Source organism: Rhinatrema bivittatum, chromosome 7, assembly GCF_901001135.1.
Source record: "Rhinatrema bivittatum chromosome 7, aRhiBiv1.1, whole genome shotgun sequence".
Lineage (NCBI taxonomy): Eukaryota > Metazoa > Chordata > Amphibia > Gymnophiona > Rhinatrematidae > Rhinatrema > Rhinatrema bivittatum.
Window position 1 is genome coordinate 265,712,618 of NC_042621.1, and position 20,891 is coordinate 265,733,508.

At 44.7% G+C, this 20,891-nt stretch overlaps 1 protein-coding gene across 5 annotated transcripts in view; it reads left to right on the top strand.

The window, feature by feature from the left end:
- Positions 1-2,770: 2,770 nt before the first annotated feature.
- ARMH3 (armadillo like helical domain containing 3) overlaps positions 2,771-20,891 on the top strand; it is a 791,613-nt gene continuing 773,492 nt past the window's right edge. Inside the window, exons 1-2 of one of the 5 annotated variants that reach the window (XM_029610203.1) lie at positions 2,771-2,990; positions 20,533-20,649. In XM_029610203.1, the coding sequence (XP_029466063.1) occupies positions 2,919-2,990; positions 20,533-20,649 (189 nt within the window). In that variant the 5' untranslated portion in view covers positions 2,771-2,918. Of the gene's footprint in view, positions 2,991-5,425; positions 5,842-5,905; positions 6,098-6,122; positions 6,330-20,532; positions 20,650-20,891 lie in introns of those variants that run through there. The other 4 variants (XM_029610204.1, XM_029610205.1, XM_029610206.1 and 1 more) reach the window with 4 other exon arrangements.

A 20,891-nucleotide genomic window follows, 5' to 3' on the forward strand; every position in this document is an offset into this window, starting at 1 on the left:
CTGGCGCCAACTGCGAGCAGAGGAGAAAGGCAGATCTGATAGTAGGGTATTCAAGTACCCACACAGATAGAGGAGATTGGATTATGTCAGGCTGAAGACAAGAAAGGGAGCATTCCAACAGCCAACCGCTGCACAAATAAAAAGTGTAGGGGGTTTTTTTGGTGTTCACTTTCATCCAGTTATTTATTTTCTTAATTGGAGGAACAGATTTTTTAAGAAATACAAACCTGAGTGAAAAACAGACCTTTGGCTTGTATGTTTGAGTTTTTGAGCAACTATTCTAAAATTTGTGTTAATACTGAATCCCAGTGTTTTTATTTGCCATTGCAAAGCTTTCTTTTCTTCGGGACAGCAAACCTAGCTGCCTGCCTAATTGCAAGAAAGCAGGAAGACAATTAAACATTAATAAGCAATAAGTAATTTTAGCAGGAGACCTAAACAGGCATATTCAAGTAATTCCCCAACCCGTTCTCGGCTGTAAGTGTCTGACTTTTAACATGGTTAATACGTCTGTGGCAGGCCCAGCTTCCGTTCCAGAGCGAGGTCCTGGTTCTTGAGCCGGCAGGGGTTGCCCTTATTGCATAGGCAGAATTCAGTGTCTGAAGCAGGCACCGAGTTAGAGCAGTCGGCATAGAATGCACTAGGGAAATGCAGTGCATGCCTCTCAGCCAAGGCCAAGAGCCGGGGCAGGGAAAGTGGTGGCACCCAAAAGAATTAAAAATAATCACAATACCTCGTGGGTGAAGGTGTAAGATGGTGGAAAAGCTGCAGGAGCCACAAACCCAAAACTCAGCGGCCGTGATAAAGAGAATAAATATTGACTTTACAAGTTCAAAACAAGCTATTTGGCATGTTAAAAATGCTTCAAACAGTGCACTGTATTATTTGTTAAATCAGTGAGATTTCTAGCTGTTTGGTGTGAACTGAACTGAAAGTCCATCATCAGTTTATTCCTAATTAAACAAGTCTTCTTACTAAAGTGTCATATGTGAGTCAGCAGCAATGAAAATTTAACACACAGCAATAATAATGTAGTCAGGCTAATGGGGAAAAAACAACACACAGCATACCGCACTTAAATGTCAATTAAAAACAATTTTTAGGTAAAAAAAACAGTATATGAAAAATGTTCAGATAATCTGCGGTCCCCATTAACATAATATATAGGATACTGCCACATCCCTATCCATTCCATTGTTAATGTTATTATGTTTGTTTTATTTGTAATCCGTCTTGAACATATTGGAAATGATGGAATAGAAATCTATAAATAAATAAAATAATTTGACACATGCAATACCAAATACCTCTGGTCACCACACAATTCCTAAACTCTAGACTTAGTTACTCAAAACACTGTTCTTAAAAAAAAAATAAAAAATTTCTGACATAATGAAAAGAATTAGAATATAATAATGAAGTCATCTCGTTCAGTACCGTGTACATAAAATGCACACACATCTGAAAATAAAAAGGAAAGTTATGCTGTTACGTTCTGTACTAAACTCAGCAATTTTAAGCATAGAACTCACCCTGCCAAGGACCAGGTATGGCACAATCAAAATAAAATATCAATTAGGGTTCAGTAAAACCGGACAGTGAGGAATGGGTTTGTCCACCTGCTTATCTTGTTACAGACACAAGGAGAGCCCGGTATAGCAAAGTGAGGGGTCAATATCCAGTTATCAGTTAACAAGTGTACTCTCTGATAAAAGATTCACAGCATTTCCAACAGATGATCTACTACCCAGGTCTTAAGATCTTGAAATGAGACCCAAACCACGTCTGTCTTTCAAAGCAAATGGCTTTTGTTTAACCATCAAGCAAATGGATAATTTAATCTCTGCTTTTAAAATGTTCCAGTGTAATGGTGAATTCTTTTCTGTAGCTGTTAACTGGAAAGTAATTCTTGTTTTTACATTTCAGAAGATTTTTCTAGCTACGTTATTCTATTACACAGATTAACGAGAGTGCACAAGGCATAAATGAAAAAGGGTATGTATCCATATCATTCATGGTTTCTAACCCTTTATATAGCTATAGAAATGCTAGAGATTAAGCCACATGCATGTTTTAAAAAAGGCTCTGCCATTTTAACCCACCTCCAATTATTTGTTTTGAAAGTTGAGAACAGTTTGAAACAAAAAATGCACTCATTTCTTGATACAAAATAAGGCAATTAGGAACACTGAAATGTAATACTGAACACATTTTAGAAAAGAAAGCATTACTTTGTATAAATACTTTAAAGATAAGAAAGTTGTCAAAATGATGCTGAATCCGAATAGAAACAAATCACTGATAATGTGATAATACATTCCTAAGGATTCAGTGTTGCTCATTTATTGGTAACAAGGCTCAGATTCATGTCAAGTCAGGACAACTTAACTGGTTGTTGAAGACAGTTGTTTTCTGGGCAAACACAATCTTCAGTTCCAGACAGACTTTGCCTAACTGGTAAACATGATGTGTACACAGCTGCTAGCAACAAGTGGATTTCATGCTTCTGTGTGTGGAAAACAGTATACAGCAGTTTCACTCTACAGTTAGTTCTTGCCTGGCTATTTAAATACATACATATTTGTACAATAGATGCATTTGTATGATTTTCCTCTCACGTGTGGGACTGTATCTTGCCTATTTTATTTCATGTTTGACAGAGAAGTCGTCCTTTGGATTAATTCATGTTGGCCAACTGTATGAAAAGCAGGGTCACTATTAACTTTTATGATTGGCCTTTGCTCCCTTGGTGGGGTGGGGGGAGGAAAAGATGAAGCCTGTACAATGTCTACATATATTTCATCTGATTTAGAATGATATTGAAGCACTCTGTTTAGTAGTGGTTTAAGCAATCCAACAGTCAGCTGGTTTTCACTATTGCTTGGAAATGGATTGGAGTCTTCCTCTGATTTTGGGACATGCTGCAAGACAATATTAAGGATGGTGGTTACTGTCATATCTCTAGGACAGATCTCCCACAGCTTGCCAAGGTAAGGATCCAGTTCCCTGTGCTGGGCAAACTGTGTCAAAAGAGGAATGAAGATGTCTTTATTAACCACTGGGCTTAACTTGGAATGCTTCTGTGCAGCTTCAATAACTCGTTCCCATTGCCTGGAATTAATCAATATATTTACAGCTTGCATTATGGCTTTAGGTCTCTCACTGCAAAGCAGAAGTTCAATCTCTAAGTCAACATCATTATCAACTGTAGTGTTGTCACTTCTCTTTGTTAGGATTGAGAGTGCCCTTTTGTACAACGGAACATTTTCAGAGCTCTCTTTGCTACCATAATTCCAACTAAAACTGATTTGTTGATGAGTCAGTTCTGCTACAAAACTGGGCAGCCACATTGGTTTAAACTTGTGCAAGGACCGGCATATCAGCTCAAATAGTGGAAGCACTCCATTTAGAGTGGTGTCTTGTGACATGGAAGTGAATGGACCCAAAATTTTCTTCCACACGTCAGGTACAGCTCTGGCCACAAGTTTGCCATCTCCATTCCACTGGAGCTGCAAGTTCCTTTTTATAGATTTCCAAGCTGCTTTAGGGAAAGTATTAAAAATAGTGTTGATATAAATCAGGTTCTCTCTGTCCACATCTGAATTAAGAAGCCGATTTATCTCCTGGTCTACCAAATCCTCACAATACTGCTGGCTGACTCTTTCTGATGCTTCAATGATTTGTGACTTAAGGAGCTCCAGACTTAAGTAGCTCTGAAGCTCACTGCTCAGAGTACTCAATAAATTTGTATAAGGCTCCTGAAGACGATTCTTGGCATTTTTTTCCTTTGTACAACTTTGTAAAATGGATGCTAATGCAATGGGAGCCTGGAACATACCTCCCCTTTTCAGATTATCCACAGTGAGTTTTGTATTACTAAGGCTTCTCCTCTGATAATACTTACACGCCTCCTCAAATATCATCTCCACCAACGCAGGTTCAGATTTGCGGTGATCCCCTTGAGTTCCAGCACCATCACTGGACAAACCGATATTGTAAATGCCAGATTTTGTGATGATTTGGATATCATCCTCTTTTAAGGGATCCATGAATAATATCTCCTCCGTGTTCAAGATCGTCTTCTCCATCAGTCTCCCAGTGTTTACATCAATGAGGTATAAAATTCTATCCAGCACACAGGCCAAAGTATCGCCGTAGATCTGCATCTGGACCTCCTCTTCGGCAGCGAGGGAGAGCCCCCCGAAGTCATACACGCGCCTCACAGCCCCGGTCCCATGCAGTAAATCCACAGCACCTTGTTTGCCAATCAACAAAAGCCTCCCGCAGTGGGAGAGCGAAAAACTCTGGATGTCGGTGGCTTCTATAGAAGGCAGGAGCCCCGCGCACTCCGACAGGAGCTTCTTGAAATCCGACTCGCCCGGGGCTAAACTCGTGCTATGGACGAAGCCTCTGGAGGGGGCGGCGATGGTAACTCGCTCGTCTCTGGGCGACCAGACAAGCAGGAGTTTGGAGAGGCCGCCCCAGGAGGAGACGGCGGTGGCAGCCGGCACCAAGAAGACGTCGCAGGGAGAAGCCAGGAGCCGGTACTGCGGGCAGTGGTGCAGGACGATGTTCACGGGGCCCAGGGTCACGTCGCGGTCCTGCACGGCCAGCGTCCGGCGACAGACGCAGTAGCGGAAGCCGCTAGCCCGGGCCGCGGCGGCGGCCAGGCTGACTTCGGACGGAGGCCTTTCCTCGCACCAGACGATGCTCCTCGCCTGACAGCAGACGGAGGCGACCCGGGCGCGGGCGCTGCTGCACAGCTCTAGGGTCTGCAGCTGGCCCCAGCCGCCGGCCGCGGTCTGCCCGTACCGCCACACCTCCGCCCGGCCGCTCTCCCAGACAATCACCAGCGCCCAAGGCGAGTCCCGCGGCCGCACCGCGCCGCCACCCGCTCCTCCCCCGGCTTCCACGAAGAGCAGCCCGGCGATGGGCAGCTGCAGCGGCGGCCACCTCCTATCCAGGCAGCCGGGGGCCTGCAGGCAAAGCGTCGCCCGCGGGAGGCGGTCAAAGGAGAGCAGCCTCCGCTCTGCCGCCAGCAGCAGCAGGAGGTGCTGTCCGTCCGGGCTGGTTCGGAGCAGCCTCAACGGCTCGGGTTGGTCTTGCAGAGCCTCTCGTAGTTGCTGGGAGCGGCTGAAATCGCTGAAATCCGATAGCTGCTCCGGCGCCCCGAACTTCTTCATGGCTGGAGGCGGCCACTTCCCATAGGGCCGACATCTAAGGGTAACGAGGCGAGTGGACACTTTCTGAATTATCCTGCTTGCCCGCTCAACCCTGGGAAAGTCCCATCAGTCTTATTTACCCCGTCCTTTCCTTGCCCGCAGGCCCTCCTCCTCGCGTCACGAGGATTCCTAGGCCCGGACGTCAATTTATTTATTTATATCTGGGTTTTTTTTTTTAAATTAAACTGGGAGAAAGCAGAATATTACTTCCGTCCCTATAAAATGAGGTCAGCAATCAGCGCCGAAGCCGCAAAGTGGGCGGAAGGGTTTGCGTGTTTAGAAGAAGAGCGCCAACAATTATTACTGTAGACCGGAGCAGCACGGGGCGGGACCTAAGACAAGGGAAGGATTTTTTTCGGTTGTTTATTTAAAAATAGAAGGAGAAACTGTGGCGTCAGAGACGAGACAGCTCGCGCCTTATGTTTCCCCTGGAAGCCCTTCCTACCGTGGTTAGATCGGTATGTGCCGGAGCTTCCGACTAGCTCTTGCTGGGAAGGGGGCGTGGCTTTGGGCGGAGCGTTCGAGTGACGGCTGCTAGCTTGTGGGCTGACCCCCTCGCGTGCTGAGGTGAGTGGCGGTGCGCGCGAGGCTGTTTACCTCAGGCTCACTTGCGAGTGAGGTAAGTAAAACTTGAGAGGGGGGGGCCTAAGATTCCCCCCCCCCTTCTCCGGTCCCTCCCGCGAAATAACAAAATCTAGCTGTTCAGGGCTAAAGAAAACAAACCCTACCCGCACCGTTTCCTGTCAGTGCCCAGGGTTCACATCCTCCCCGGCCTCCGGGAAGACTTCCTGGCTTCACCTCGGTCTCTCTGCAGCTTTACAGCGCAGAATGAAGTGACTGGGAAGGGGCCGCCGGCGGGAGATGGAGAGTCACTGGTTAGTCAAAGGTGGAAATGCCGGAGGTGGTTGGTTGTAGGCCAGAGCCGGTGGCATCATGATGAAGAAAGTAGCAGAGCTGGTGACCCAAGCTCCCCTCTCAGGGGCCTTATTTAACATGAGAGAGTGGAGAAGAATTTGTGCTTCTGAACTCGCAGAACCTGGTTTGTAAGGGGAAACTCTGGAAATACTCTTGAGTACCCGAGTCAGAGATGCATATGAGCTCTTTAGGGTGCGTACTTGTTGTTTTCACTGCCAAACGATCATATTACTTCGAAGGCCTTGGATTCTGAATCTCTGATTTCTCAGCTTCATGTTTGTTTTGCTAAATAGGGGTGTAAATATAACAGACTGTCAATCGTCTTGCTGAATTCGGCCAGCTTTCTTTTTCATGTTAAAACATTTTTATTGAAAAACACCAAAACAATAGTTGACTTTCTTCTTGAGGGTGCCACATCCTCATGAATTTTGGCTGTGGGAAGTTACCTCTGGTGAAGGGTATTGTGGAAATAGTCCTTTCTTCTAGTATTGACTTGCTGAGGAAAACTGTATAGAAATGTTTTAATGTTGTACTTTGAAAATAAAGGTGAATACATCGTTAAGCAACCATAATGAGAAACATTGATTTTGTTTACAGTAACATTTTTCAAACACCAAATAATATAAAATACAAAGTACTATGAACAAAGCTATAGTGTTATTTTGTAGCTCCTTTATTCCATAAAATAATTCAACTTCTATTTCATTTATGATATTAGTTGAATCTTCTAATGGCTTTATAATCTTGCAGCTTAAATTTTCTTATTTATGTTTTAACTTTTTTACTGATTTTCACAAAGATAACATGATACAACTTAATGGGATGAGGGGAGGGTGGTATGTCTTCACACTTCCTGAAATGCTGCCACAACATTACAACTAGACAGACCTCAACAATTTTCCCTATCCCCATCCCTCCCCCTCCCAGCACAGGTAATATGTCTAAAATATGTAACCCCTGTGATGCTTGAACCTGGATAATATTTCCAGAGGCCATTTCTCACATTTCTATTAAGTTGGACACTGTTCTTATTCCATTAGATTTACTTTCCAGGGTTTTCTGCGTGGAGGGAAAGTTTCCTTTCAAGGCCCTTACATTGCTCTTTACTTTTTTCATTGTTAAGTCTCTTGCACACAGCACTGATAATCTCAGCATAGATGATAACAAAGTCACTACTCAATAAGACACATGAGAGTTGTTTGATTCCTAACATTTCTCTTTTTACTGATAAGATGCAATGATGAATTAAAGTCTTTACAACTGTATACTTCATTTCAGGTTGATACAGGTTAAAGGCTGGGGAGCCCGATCCCCCACTGCTGCCATTAACATCGGGCCTCTATTTTTATGCCGGATAAGGTGGGGGGTAGGTGTGCTGCACCTCAGAGACCGTTGCAGCATTTGTAAATATCTTTGAAATGCTGCATGGTTATTGGCCCTGAGGGCAGCGCGGGGTTTTTTCCTCAGCGATATTGGGCTTCAGAGTGTAGTGCAGCAGGGACAGGTGGCAGGCAGCAATCTTTCCCTTCTTCCCTAATTTGTGTTCTGTGATTGATTATTTTAGTGCGGGTGTTATGTCGCAGTCTGGAGGTGGAAACCCAAGCCCAAATTATCAATTGTTAATGATTGTGCTGATAAGAGGTACAGGTTGGGGGGGCTACTACACGAGATGGCTGGTGAGCAGTGGGGAGTTGCTGCTCGGGCTGTAGATTTACCCTCACTGGGATGAGGCGAGAAATAATGAAGGACTGTTTAACTCTGTATTCCCCTGGAGCATGGTGGTATGTGGTTGGGGGTGGGGTGGGCTGATGAGGATTTAATTTATGATGACTTACGTTCAGGCACGGGTTATATTTTGTTGCATAATAAACTGTAGCCTTTTGTAAAGCCAAACAGTGTTTATTGTTTTGTTTTGTGTGGGGAAAGGGGAGAAAGTAAATGTGCATGATTTCCTGTCGATAGCTTCGCCCCGCCTACCTCTCTCGGCTCCTCCCGCTCACCTTGGACTGATGGCCGCTGCAGCATCTGCTTGCCGTTCTCTCCGGACGAGCTTTGGTGCTGCCTCCCGCCATTCTCCTTCAAGGTACCTCTAGGGCGCGTGCGCGCACGCTGCCCTCATCTTTAACTCTATGTTGGCGTGAACCTCAGGGGCGTCCCCCTGTTCTGACGTCACGTCTTCCGGGTATATCTGCCTACAGTATTTACTAGCTTGTTGAGTTAGCAACAGGATTCGTACGGATGGGATTCGCTCTCCGTTCCTAAGCTACTCTGCCACTCCAGCATTATCTGGAACTCTTACTACCATTTGGGGTCTCTAACGGGGTAACATAAGAAATTGCCATGCTGGGTCAGACCAAGGGTCCATCAAGCCCAGCATCCCGTTTCCAACAGAGGCCAAAACCAGGCCACAAGAACCTGGCAATTACCCAAACACTAAGAAGAACCCATGCTACTGGTGCAATTAATAGCAGTGGCTATTCCCTAAGTATAATTGATTAATAGCCATTAATGGACTTCTCCTCCAAGAACTTATCCAAACCTTTTTTGAACCCAGCTACACTAACTGCACTAACCACATCCTCTGGCAATATATTCCAGAGCTTTATTGTGCGTTGAGTGAAAAAGAATTTTCTCCGATTAGTCTTAAATGTGCTACTTGCTAACTTCATGGAATGCCCCCTAGTCCTTCTATTATTCGAAAGTGTAAATCACCAAGTCACATCTACTCGTTCAAGACCTCTCATGATCTTAAAGACCTCTATCATATCCCCCCTCAGCCATCTCTTCTCCAAGCTGAAAAGTCCTAACCTCTTTAGTCTTTCCTCATAGGGGAGCTGTTCCATTCCCCATACCCGCTCCTTGGGGGCCTCTTTGCTTCTTACAGGTGCTATCAGGAAACCTGTACTCGCTTCTCGAGGGCCCATGTTCCCTGTGTCGCTGCCTGCACCCTCTACCCTTCTACTTGGAAGAACTAACTTACAGTTATCATCAGTGAGTACAGAAACCATCTCTCTCCGCAGTACTTCTTCACTGGAATCAGGTACTCGCTCTCCGCTCCGGTGCCAGACCTCTCATCTCGTGGAATCTGTTACTACTAAGTGAGTACAATGCTACCGAGTCTCTCTGCTCTAAGGGATCAGGTACTCGCTCCTCGAGGGCCTGCTCTCCCTGTCTTGGAGTTTCTCCTATTTTTACATTGGGACTCTGAATGTTAACCTTATTGTGTGCTCATAACTCTCAGTCTCTTTCCACTACAGCACTGCCTTGCAGAGGATCCGCTGTTCCAGCGTTCTGTGTGAGACGTACCCAGCCGGGCTGTACACCACTGTTCACTACTGCCACCTCTGGTGGCCATTCACACTGTCTAATAAAAGATTCAAATCTGAGTTTGTCTGTCTGGAGTCTAGCCTGACACCGTGGTCACTCACGGGACTGCCCCCCATGAGCGTGGTCAGCTGCCACAGTGACCAAGGATCCACCCAAATACCATTAACCATAACAGTTTCGCATGTGGGGTTTTTTTTTTCTCCTCTTCTCATCTCAACTTTTAAAGATTTTTTGGCACCGCGATGGCTCAGAAGCCATCAGGTTTCAAATATTGCCAATGTGGCAAGGTTATGTCCATAACAGATGGACATAAATATTGCTACATTTGCCTGGGGCCGGACCATGACCAAGCCTCCTGCCGAGACTGTGGTCGTATATCCCCCTGGGCCCAAAGGCAATGCGTAGAGAAAATGGCGTGATTGAGAACAACTACTTCGACTCAATCCTCGCCGGGACCGGCGAAGACAACAAAGAAAACACCGTCAAAAAGAGCCATCTCATTGGAGCTGGGGGATTATCTCCGCACCGGGTCCAGGCGTGGAAAACCAACAGTGCTCGAAAAAAAAGAGTCGGGGCGCCGACTCAACTCCCTCCTTGGGATAAAAGACCCCCCCATGAGTCGATCGGGATACAGGGACCTATTCCCGATCAACTCCGCTCCTCGGCGCCTAAGCCATCGTTGCATACAACATCGAAGTGTCCGAAACCGTCGACGCACGACTCACCTTCACATATGAAGCGCCAGCAGACTATGGTGCATTCGAAGCATGATGCATCTTCGACGCACAAGACACATGCGAAGCACGTGAAGCAAAATACTCGGCGCATTCACTCATTCCACGTGCCCGGCGCAAACCCCGACGCATGTGATGCATGTTTTGATGCAGACTGTGCTTCAGGGGCACAAGGAACACCTTAAGAAAACAGACAAGACAAAACATATACACAGAGCCCCGTCTACACACTCAGAGCTCTCTAGCCGTTCCATCACATCCAAGTGTCCAAGTACAAACTTTGATGTAGAAGTAGAACTCTTGTCTGATCATGATTCTATGTCCTCAAGAGAGGCTTCAGTTAGTGGAGGATCTTTCTAGGGATTATCATCGATATCCCGTAGCAGACAATATTCCCCTCAAATGCAGATGCGTCTTCATAAAAGGTACAAGCCATCTCCTCTTGTTACTTCAACTTCACAAATGCAACATATGACCCCTCAAGATCTTTTTTTGGCAGCACTACCTCCAAGATCAATCCCATTGCTTGGTCCATCGCATCCACAGCCGGAACATCTAGCATCCAAGGCTATGCTATAAACCTCTCAAGCCTCCAAAGTCGTCTCTTCAATCTTCTCCACCTACATCACCTCAGTTTATATCAGCTAACCAGCCAAAATTATCATCACCAACTCGCCCATACAGCCCTGATTCTCAGCTGAAATCATCTTCACCAAGTTCCTCCACTGGCATGCTTTCCGACCCACCGGAGCGTCTGCCAGAACCGTATTCACCACCGGAATGGTGAATAAAATGGAAAATGTCATAATGTCTCTGTATCGCTCCATGGTGAGACCGCATCTTGAATACTGTGTACAATTTTGGTCGCCGCATCTCAAAAAAGATAGAATTGCAATAGAGAAGGTACAGAGAAGGGCGACCAAAATGATAAAGGGAATGGAACAGCTCCCCTATGAGGAAAGACTAAAGAGGTTAGGACTTTTCAGCTTGGAGAAGAGACGGCAGAGGGGGGATATGATAGAGGTGTTTAAAATCATGAGAGGTCTAGAACGGGTAGATGTGAATCGGGTTTTTACTCTTTCGGATAATAGAAAGACTAGGGGGCACTCCATGAAGTTAGATGTGGCACATTTAAAACTAATCGGAGAAAGTTCTTCTTTACTCCATACACAATTAAACTCTGGAATTTGTTGCCAGAAGATGTGGTTAGTGCAGTTAGTATAGCTGTGTTTAAAAAAGGATTGGATAAGTTCTTGGAGGAGAAGTCCATTACCTGCTATTAATGAAGTTGACTTAGATAATAACCACCGCTATTACTAGCAACGGTAACATGGAATAGACTTAGTTTTTGGGTACTTGCTAGGTTCATATGGCCTGGATTGGCAACTGTTGGAAACAGGATGCTGGGCTTGATGGACCCTTGGTCTGACCCAGTATGGCATATTCTTATGTTCTTAAGTTCATAGAAAAGGTGGGGAATCTGCTGAACGTGGAAATGGGAAAGATTCCAGATCCCAGGTCAGAGATACTAGGTATCCTAAAAATGTTGAGATGCCATCAGAACCAACAGCCTTACCCCCTCATTCGGTTTTGGATGGCTTCCTCCACAAGATGTGGGAAAACCCCTTTTCCACTATAGCCACATCTAGAAAAACGGACTTCAAATACAGAATGCGCAATTCAACCATCTATGATTCTACCCAATTGACTCACAACTCCATTGTGGTGGAGTCTGCACTGGCAAAGGCAAATCGATCCAAGCTTCATGCCAACTCACCTCCAGGAAAAGAACACAAGTCCATGGATGACTTCGGCTGCAAGGTATATCACTCCTCCATGTTGACAACCAAAATACAACATCACCAGTTTTATATGACTCTATACTTGTTTGAATGTCTTCAAAAATTGCATCCTGGTTGTCTAGCTGCTGATAACACCTTGCCGCAGGCCTTCCTGGATATGGAAGAGGGACTTCGCCACTTGCTTAGGTCAGTTTACGAGTCTTTTGAATCCACTGCAAGATCTTCTGCGACAGCTATAGCGGCACGGAGCATGGCTTGGTTAAGAGCAAGTGCAATTCATGAAGACGTTCATGACAAGATGGCAGATATCCCTTGCATTGGGGATAACTTGTTTGGGGATAAGTTTGGAGAAACCATAACTCATCTAGAACAGCAAAGTACAGCAGTACTGTCTCTCACATCTCATTCTAAGTCTCATCCAGCCTCTCGAAAATTTTACCCTTCTTATAGGAGAAGATCCCATCCAAGAGGATCTTTCAAACCTTTCAGTACATACTGTTCTCAACACTATGGTCAACCAGGACCTTCTTCTCAACCTCACCAATCACGTGGATGCCCACGCCAACCGCGACCACATAAACGAACCATAGCTCCACAGAAGCAACCGCTGGCTTTTTGAGCTACCTCGAGCCACCCCCACCACCACCACCATGCATAGGAGGTCGCCTTCAACATTTTTACGACAATTGGGAGGCGATCACCTCAGATCGTTGGGTGCTCGACATCATTTATTTAATTCCTTTCTATACCGGTATTAGTGGTTACATCATCCTTTACATCCGAACTGAAGGTAGAAAGTACATCAAACAGGGACAGAGGAAGGGACAACAAGGAACAGGAGAGAAGGGTAGCCGAAAATTGGCAAACAAGATCAGAATAAAGAGATAAGATGATAAACAATGTAACATAACTTAACAACATTCAGGTCGATACAGTAACGTTGAGTTAAAGATTCCCCGTCTGTAACGTGCTGGGAGCGCACAATACAGACGAGTAAGGCCATCCAGCGATACAGTCTCCAGTTTCACGCGTCCTTAGCTCTTCCTAAACCCTTTCCTAAACCCTTTCCGCACCCAGCATGTAAATGAACGAAAAAGCTGTATAATGAAGGAATTAGCTATTCCCCATGTAACGGGCGCTGATATTATCTCCTCCGTAACCCGCTGTTCTGCTGCGGCCTTAACCTGCTAGTTTACCGCCTCCCCCTAGTAGGAGTTAGTGTAGTGTAGTGTAAAAACATTGCTTACCCGCCCTGGTCCCGTCCGGTCTCCTGCAGCCCCGTCCGGTCCCCTCCTCCCGAAGCAAAAAAAAAAAAACAAACGAAAAAGTAGCAAGGCTCGGGCCTGCTACGGTAAGTGTAAAAAGTGTAAAAAACAAAAAACCTGTGTGTTATATAAAAAAATAAAACAATTTTAAATACCTGTCGGAGGGTCGTGGGTCCAGGCGGCCGGTGGGCGGCGGGCAGCCATCAGCGGCATCCGGTAGTCCCTTCTCCCTTCCTCCCGATTTCGCACGGGCATTCATCCAGGCAGAGGGAGCCGACGGCGAACGACCTCCGGCTCCCCCTGCCTGGATGAGCGCCAAAATCGCACGGGCGGGGGGGGGGCGGCAGCAGGATCCGGGAGCGGCGGGTAGGCAGCAGCGGGGTCCGGGGGGCAGCGGCAGCAGGATCCAGGGGCGGCAGTGGCAGCGAGATCCGGGGGGCGAGTAGCGGCAGCGTGTTCGATCGGGCAGGTAGGTGGGAAAAAAAGATGGCCGCCTGCACGGGGGAAAGCTGCAATTGGCCGCTGAAGACGTGACGTCACACCCCGTGACGCCAAACGTCGTGACGTCACGTCTTCAGCGGCCAATTGCACGCTTTTCCCGTGCAGGCGGCCATCTTTTTTTTGCCACTTACCTGCCTGCCCGATCGAACACGCTGCCGCTACTCGCTCCCCGGATCTCGCTGCCGCCCCTGGATCCTGCTGCCGCTGCCCCCCCGGACCCCGCTGCGGCCCCCCCCGCTGCCGACCCACCCGTGCGATTTTGGGAGAAGGGACTACCGGATGCCGCTGATGGCTGCCCGCCGCCCACCGGCCGCCTGGACCCACAGCCCTCAGACAGGTATTTAAAATTTTTTTATATAACACACAGGTTTTTTGTTTTTTACACTTTTTACACTTTTTTACACTTCCTGGTGCCTGTCATTTCAAATGTCATTTGAAATGACAGGTACCAGCGCACCCAGGTTACTGTATAGACGCTGTTACAGCGCGGGCATAACCCTTCCCTAACGCTTCACAGCCGCGGCATGCATTTGCATGCGATTAGAAGAGAGAATCAGGCGTTAGGTCAGGAGAACTGTGCGTGCGGGGAGGAAGGGTGCGCCTGACACTGCCGCACTGTTTTTACCGCGGCCTTACTGTATCGAGCCGTAAGTTCAAGAAATGTACTGATGCAGCAGGGGCGTAGAGGCGCAGGGGATCTAATCAGGGTAAGCCTGTTTGAAAAGCCAGGTCTTTAACTTATTTTTGAATTTGATGGTTCAAGGGAATTTTGATGGTGCAGGGAAGGTTATCGCCTGAACTTTATGAATCTTCCATCCCTTCCTCATGTACCACCTCTTCAACGTACATCGACCCACTTACCATCCCTCCAAGAAGAAATTACGAACCTACAAATTCAAAGATCTATTCAGAGAATCCCACCCCAACAACAGAATCAAGGATTCTATTCCCATTACTTTCTCATCCCAAAAAAGTCCAGAGTCCTTCGCCCCATCCTAAATTTACAAAACCTCAACAAACACATCCAAAGAAAAAAGTTCAAGATGACCTCTCTCAAGAGCATCCTACCTCTCCTACAACCCGACTGGCTATGTTCTATAGACCTCAATGATGCATACTCCCATATACCCATGCACCCCTCTTCCTGGCGCTACCTTTGTTTTCGAGTTCAAAGCAGGCACCATCAATACAAGGTTCTACCCTTTGGCCTGTCTTCTGCCCCGAGAGTATTCACGAAATGTTTAGCAGTGGTGGTGGCTCATCTCAGACAACTATCGATCCATATTTTTCCTTATCTGGACGACTGGCTATTAGTGGCCTCAGATCAGACTACTCTATGAGCACACACGGTGCGCACAATCAACTGTCTTCAAACAGTAAATTACGAAAAATCACATCTACAACCTACCCTAACACTGCAGTTCATAGGAGCTCTCATCAACACATTGGAGGAGAGAGCCTACTTCCACAAGACAGGATGCAAACTCTCTCAAGCCTAGCGCAAAGATTATACAGTCAATCTCAAGTCCTTCAGCTGCTGGGTCATATGGCGATGGCTATCCATGTGGTCCCCCACACGAGACTACACATGCAATGGGGTCTCAAAACTCAATGGTCACAGTTCCTGCAACCTCTCTCCTCCAGTATAAGACTTACCATACCATTGCTCACAGACATTCAATGGTGGATCTCTCCCACCAACCTGTCCTCAGAGGCTCCCTTTCGGGTGCCTCCACATCAGTGACGCTCACGACAGATGCCTCCAGGAAGGGTTGTGGAGCCCATCTTGCCGATATCAAAACTCAAGGTGTATGGTCTTCCCAGGAGTCCATGTACCAGATCAACCTCCTGGAACTCCGTGCAATCTGGAGAGCGCTACAGACATTCTCTTCTCAAGTTCAAGGAAAACGCCTCATGGTGTACACAGACAATTAGGTCGCCATGTTCTACATAAACAAAGAAGAAGGGTCCAGTTCATGGACAATCTGTCGGGAAGCTCTTCAGATACTGCTTCGGGCGAACGTAAAGAAAGTATCACTTCATCTGCCAGGTCTGGACAACGTCACAGCAGATCGCCTCAGCAGAATTTTTCACTCACACGAATGGACTTTAAATCGGGATGTAGCCCTCAACATATTCCGACAGTGGGGCTTTCCAGCAATAGATCTCTTTGCCATGGAAAACAATCGACAGACACAAGCCTTTTGCTCCATTTACCCCAGCAAACTTCGATACGCTCCAGATGCCTTCCTCATTCTATGGATGGAGGACTTACTGTACGCCTACCCCCCCCATACTGCTGATATCAAGGACAATTCAGAAATGTATTCAAGACATAGCGGACATGATTCTCATAGCTCCAGCATGGCCGAGACAACCATGGTATGCGTATCTCATTCGACTTTCCATACACCCACCAAATGTTATTAACTCAAGACGGAGGCTCCCTCCTCCATCCAATGCATCACTCCCTCCATCTGATGGCGTGGAGATTGAAAGGCAAATATTGAACCTCCTGGGCCTTCCTTCGCAACTGGAAGATATACTTATCGCATCCAGGAAGTCTTCAACCAGACATAACTATGCAGGAAAATGGCATTGTTACACCGAATGGTGCAAACCACGGAACCTAGATCCTTTCTCATCTATAGCCATAAAACTACTAGAGTATCTCCATACTCTCTACCAAGCTGGTCTAGCTGCCATGTCAGTTCGAGTACATATCAGTGCTATTGCAGCTTTTCATCATTCTCATAATGGCCTTCCCATTTCTAATCATCTTTTGGTTTCCAGATTCATGCGAGGCATGACACATCTGCGACTGCCGGTAACAAAGCCACCTGTACCATGCGATCTAAATGTCATCCTAGAACAGCTAATGATGTCTGTCTACGAACGTTTAGATTTATTTATCTATCTATCTATTTATTTATTTATTTATTTATTTATTTGTGTGTTTTTATATACTGAAGTTTGGTACAAGCCTTCACTCCGGTTTACAAATATAACAACTTCTTATATTAAAGGTCATAACATATAATATTATATATTAACAGATAGACTTTGTTAACATTTATCTTTTCTAACGGTAGCATGGTAACATTTAACTTTACTAACAGGCATGGTACCTAGTAGTTAATGTTAAGCATTTTAATATTTACTTGCCGAATTTTAGGTGAAAATCATTTCATATCTTGACATGTATAGTTGGAGGGAAAGGGCTGGTTTTCGGAAGGGTATAATGAAGTTTGAAGATGGAGGGAAATGTGGATCATTGGGTCTGGAGGGTGTGTGGTTCAGTTTTCGGGTGTGGGGGAAGGTGGACGTCATGAATCAGTTCTCACGATTGTTTGTGAGGAGTTTATTAACCAAAGCCGTCTTTGTACGTTTGTTGAAATAGCCATGTTTTGAGGAGTTTTTTTGAATAGTTTAGAGTTGTTTTGTAACCTTAGGTTTTCAGGTAATGAGTTCCATAGGCAAGGTCCAGCTATTGAAGTTGCTCTTTCTCTGACTGTTGTGAGGCTAGCAGTTGGGACTGATGAAAAAAGAGGGAGAGATGGTGGAAGCAGGACTGAAAAGGGTGGGTGAGTGAGAGTAGGTGGAGAGGTAGAGAAAGAGAATATACATTTTAGTGCCATATTAAATAAAGACTTTTTTACATAGGTAAAATTTTGGAAAATCCTTCTTTAATAAAGTTCGTCAGGGGCATTATGAAACTGAAGAGGGAAGACAGGTTTGCAGGGGAAGAATGGGAGAGGGAGGAAGAAAGTCATACAAAGACACAATGGAGAGAGGAAAATAGTTTTCAAAAAAAATCTCATGATTTTTTTAGTATGTATTTTGTGTAAATGATAAAATATTGAGGATGGCATCTTATGAAGCCAAAGGATTAATTTTCTTTACCATCTCTAATCTGCTACAGGCCTTCTTGCATTTGTGATGCCAGATAAAATAGAACTGCTAGGTCATCAGTATTGTGGAGTCTGGATTCCGTTTGCATTTCTCCTGGCTACAATCTCTTTCACATCGCTCGATTCTTAATCCAGATATATATATATTTTTTCCAAGCTGTAACCCCTCCAATCATAACACTATTCCCCTTCTCCCTCCCTCTTCTCTTCCTTTGTCATGATTCCTATGGAATACAAACTACACCTCTAAGAAGCTTGCCTTTATTCATGAACTTTTTACCTCTCGTTCTCTTCATCTCATTGCCTTAACAGAGACCTGGCTTTTTGTAAACCAGAGTGAAGGCTTGTACCAAACTTCAGTATATAAAAACACACAAATAAATAAAAATGAATCTAAAGGTTCGTAGGCAGACATCATTAGCTGTTCTAGGATGACATTTAGATCCCATGGTACAGGTGGCTTTGTTACAGGCAGTCGCAGATGTGTCATGCCTCGCATGAATCTGGAAACCAAAGGATCATTAGAAATGATTAAACACTTTCTCCTGCTTATATGCCCTTCTCTCCAGTTAGAAATTGTTTTAACCTATCCTCTTCTAACAGCCTAGTTCCACTTTCCCTGTTATAATGTAACTTCTTGCTTTCTTTGTTAACTGGTTCCCCCTAGTTTATTGTAAACCGGTACGATAAGACCTTGTCTTGAGTATCGGTATATTAAAAGAATTTAAATAAATAAAATAAATAAATAAATGCTCTTTGTCATGGAGGTTATCTTTTTTCCCACACACCTCGCCCGGTAGGCCATGGTGGTGGTGTTAGACTGCTGCTCTCCCTCTTCTGCAGATTTCAGCCCCTTCTCCCACCTCAATCCCACTCTTCTTTTTTTTCTTCCTTTGAAGCCCATTCCATTTGCTTATTCACTCCAGGTAGCTGTTGGTCTGACCCAGTGTGGCAGTTCTTATGTTTTCTTATATTTATTTAAAATTATTTATAGTCTACATTTCCTAAATAATCAAAATGTGTAAGAAAAATAACATGTATAAAACTATCAAGTAAATAAAAAAAACAGATAAAGCACAGCAAACAACCTGTCTGGCCCTAGATGAAACAATATTGTCTCCAAGCCCATAAATTTTTCAAGGCCCACCCAGCTAGTGCTGTTATCATATTAAGCCTGCTCTCATACCTAGAGTCATTACATAGCTGTGTTCATCTTGGACTGCCCTATTGGCTATTCTCTCTTTAGAAATGGAACACCTCTATGCAACATGTGAGCTAAGTGACTTTAAATGTCCTCAGAGCATGTCTAAGGTTATCTGGAAGGGTATACCTGGATAACTTTAGCTTTAACCAGCTATATTCAAATTTTATAGCCAGTAAAGTGACCTAACTAAAAACCAAAAATCCTAATTGGCCTACTGACCCGATCCCTCACTCCTACTAAAAAGGCAATATTAATATGGGCCATTGAATCTGAATCCCTTCCTGCTCCCCTCCCCCAAGCTCTCCAAAAGAGACAAAATAAATTGCGGACGTATAGCCTGAGAAGCCTTTCCACCTTCCATCCCCTGAATTTGCAAAATAAATCCTGAATCCAGCCCCCTCCTCAAGCATACCTTCACCCTCCCCCTGTAAGCCTGACCTAAACCCCCCCAAATTCATCACAGCTGCTAGGAGCTCAGTTCAAGTGCTGGGAGCTGGATAATTGAGCTTCCAGTGGCTGTGGAAGTGTTTGGATTGGGCTTTGGGGAGGGAGGGTAGACCTGAGGATAGAGCCTTGATTCAGAATTTATTTTGCAAATTAGCAGGCCGATACAGTAAAGTCCGCGGGAGAGTGGGCTTTACTTTTTTTTTTTTACTTCTTTCCCGGTGCCGGAAGAAATTAGCGCCGACCTTTGGGTTGGTGCTAATTTCTGAAAGTAAAATGTGCGGCTTGGCTGCACATTTTACTTTCAGCATGGGATATACTTCATTTTTGAGTACTTTCCAGGTACTTGTAGCCTGGATTGGGCACTGTTGGAAACAATGCTGGGTTTGATGGACCCTTGATCTGACCCAGTATTTATGTTCTTATATCTGGAGAAGGGAGAGGATACAAATGGGGGTTGGGCAGTACACAACTTGCCCCTCTTACCTCAGTCCTCCTGTTCCCCCCTCCCTCAGGCTTGCCTACTCATATCAGTGGCTCTACCTGCAAGCAGTGTGTCTTGAAGCTGCCAAGAAAAAATGTTGCACTATATGTATGTTTTGGTCAAGATTTGCTTTTACAAGATAAAAGGTCTGATTCACTAAGCTTTTTTTCCCCATAGAGACAGAATGAGAGAAGTTTTAGTTAATCAGGCTAAAAATGTGATTTAGTTAATGAAATTGCATTGTATTTATGTTTTTAATTTTTTGTTTATTATTGACTGTCATATTTCTATTTCTTTTGTAAGAATTAAAAGTTTGATAGTTATATTTGGATTTTGGTGAGCTTTTCATATTTTGGGAGTTTCCAGTGGTCTTTGAAACTTCTTGATTTTGCTTTGTTACTTGGGCTGAAAATGTGCATTTTGCCAACAACTGGTGTATTCTTTAACAAAAACTATTTTGTCTTTCACAGAACTGATGATGTTCTGTATCTTCATAGAGAGACAATACTGCTAAAAATATCGCAATGAAATAACTCCAGTTCTAAGCTTATTGTAGATGCATACAAAAAGTTAATATTGTTTTTGCAGTTGATCTTGAAAAGCAATCACATTCACATCTATCTAAATTCAGCTAGCTAAGTAATGGTCTTTTTATTTCTGGCAGTGAAACAGGTAAATGTAGTATTGTGTATTTAATTTTATTCTTGGTGATTCATATCTTAGGCTGCAGTAAGAACCATGGCACAAGTGGAGAAGAAAGTTGGACTACTTAGAAAATCTTCAGCCTCTAAGAAACCCTTGAAAGAAAAAGTAGTTCTGATGTATGATGAGATCTTTATGGTAAGCTTTAAAATCTTTCCCATCCTGTAGCAGATGGGTTTTTAAATATTTTTTTTTAATCTCCATGCTTTAATGTGAAATGTTTTGCTAATGTGTTATATTTTCTATATGATATACTAATAGGAAGTCATCTTGTTTATCCCAGGACAAGCAGGATGATAGTCCTCACATATGGTGACATCAGCAGATGGAGCCCTGGTACGGAAAACTTCTGTCAAACGTTTCTAGAAACTTTTGGCTGG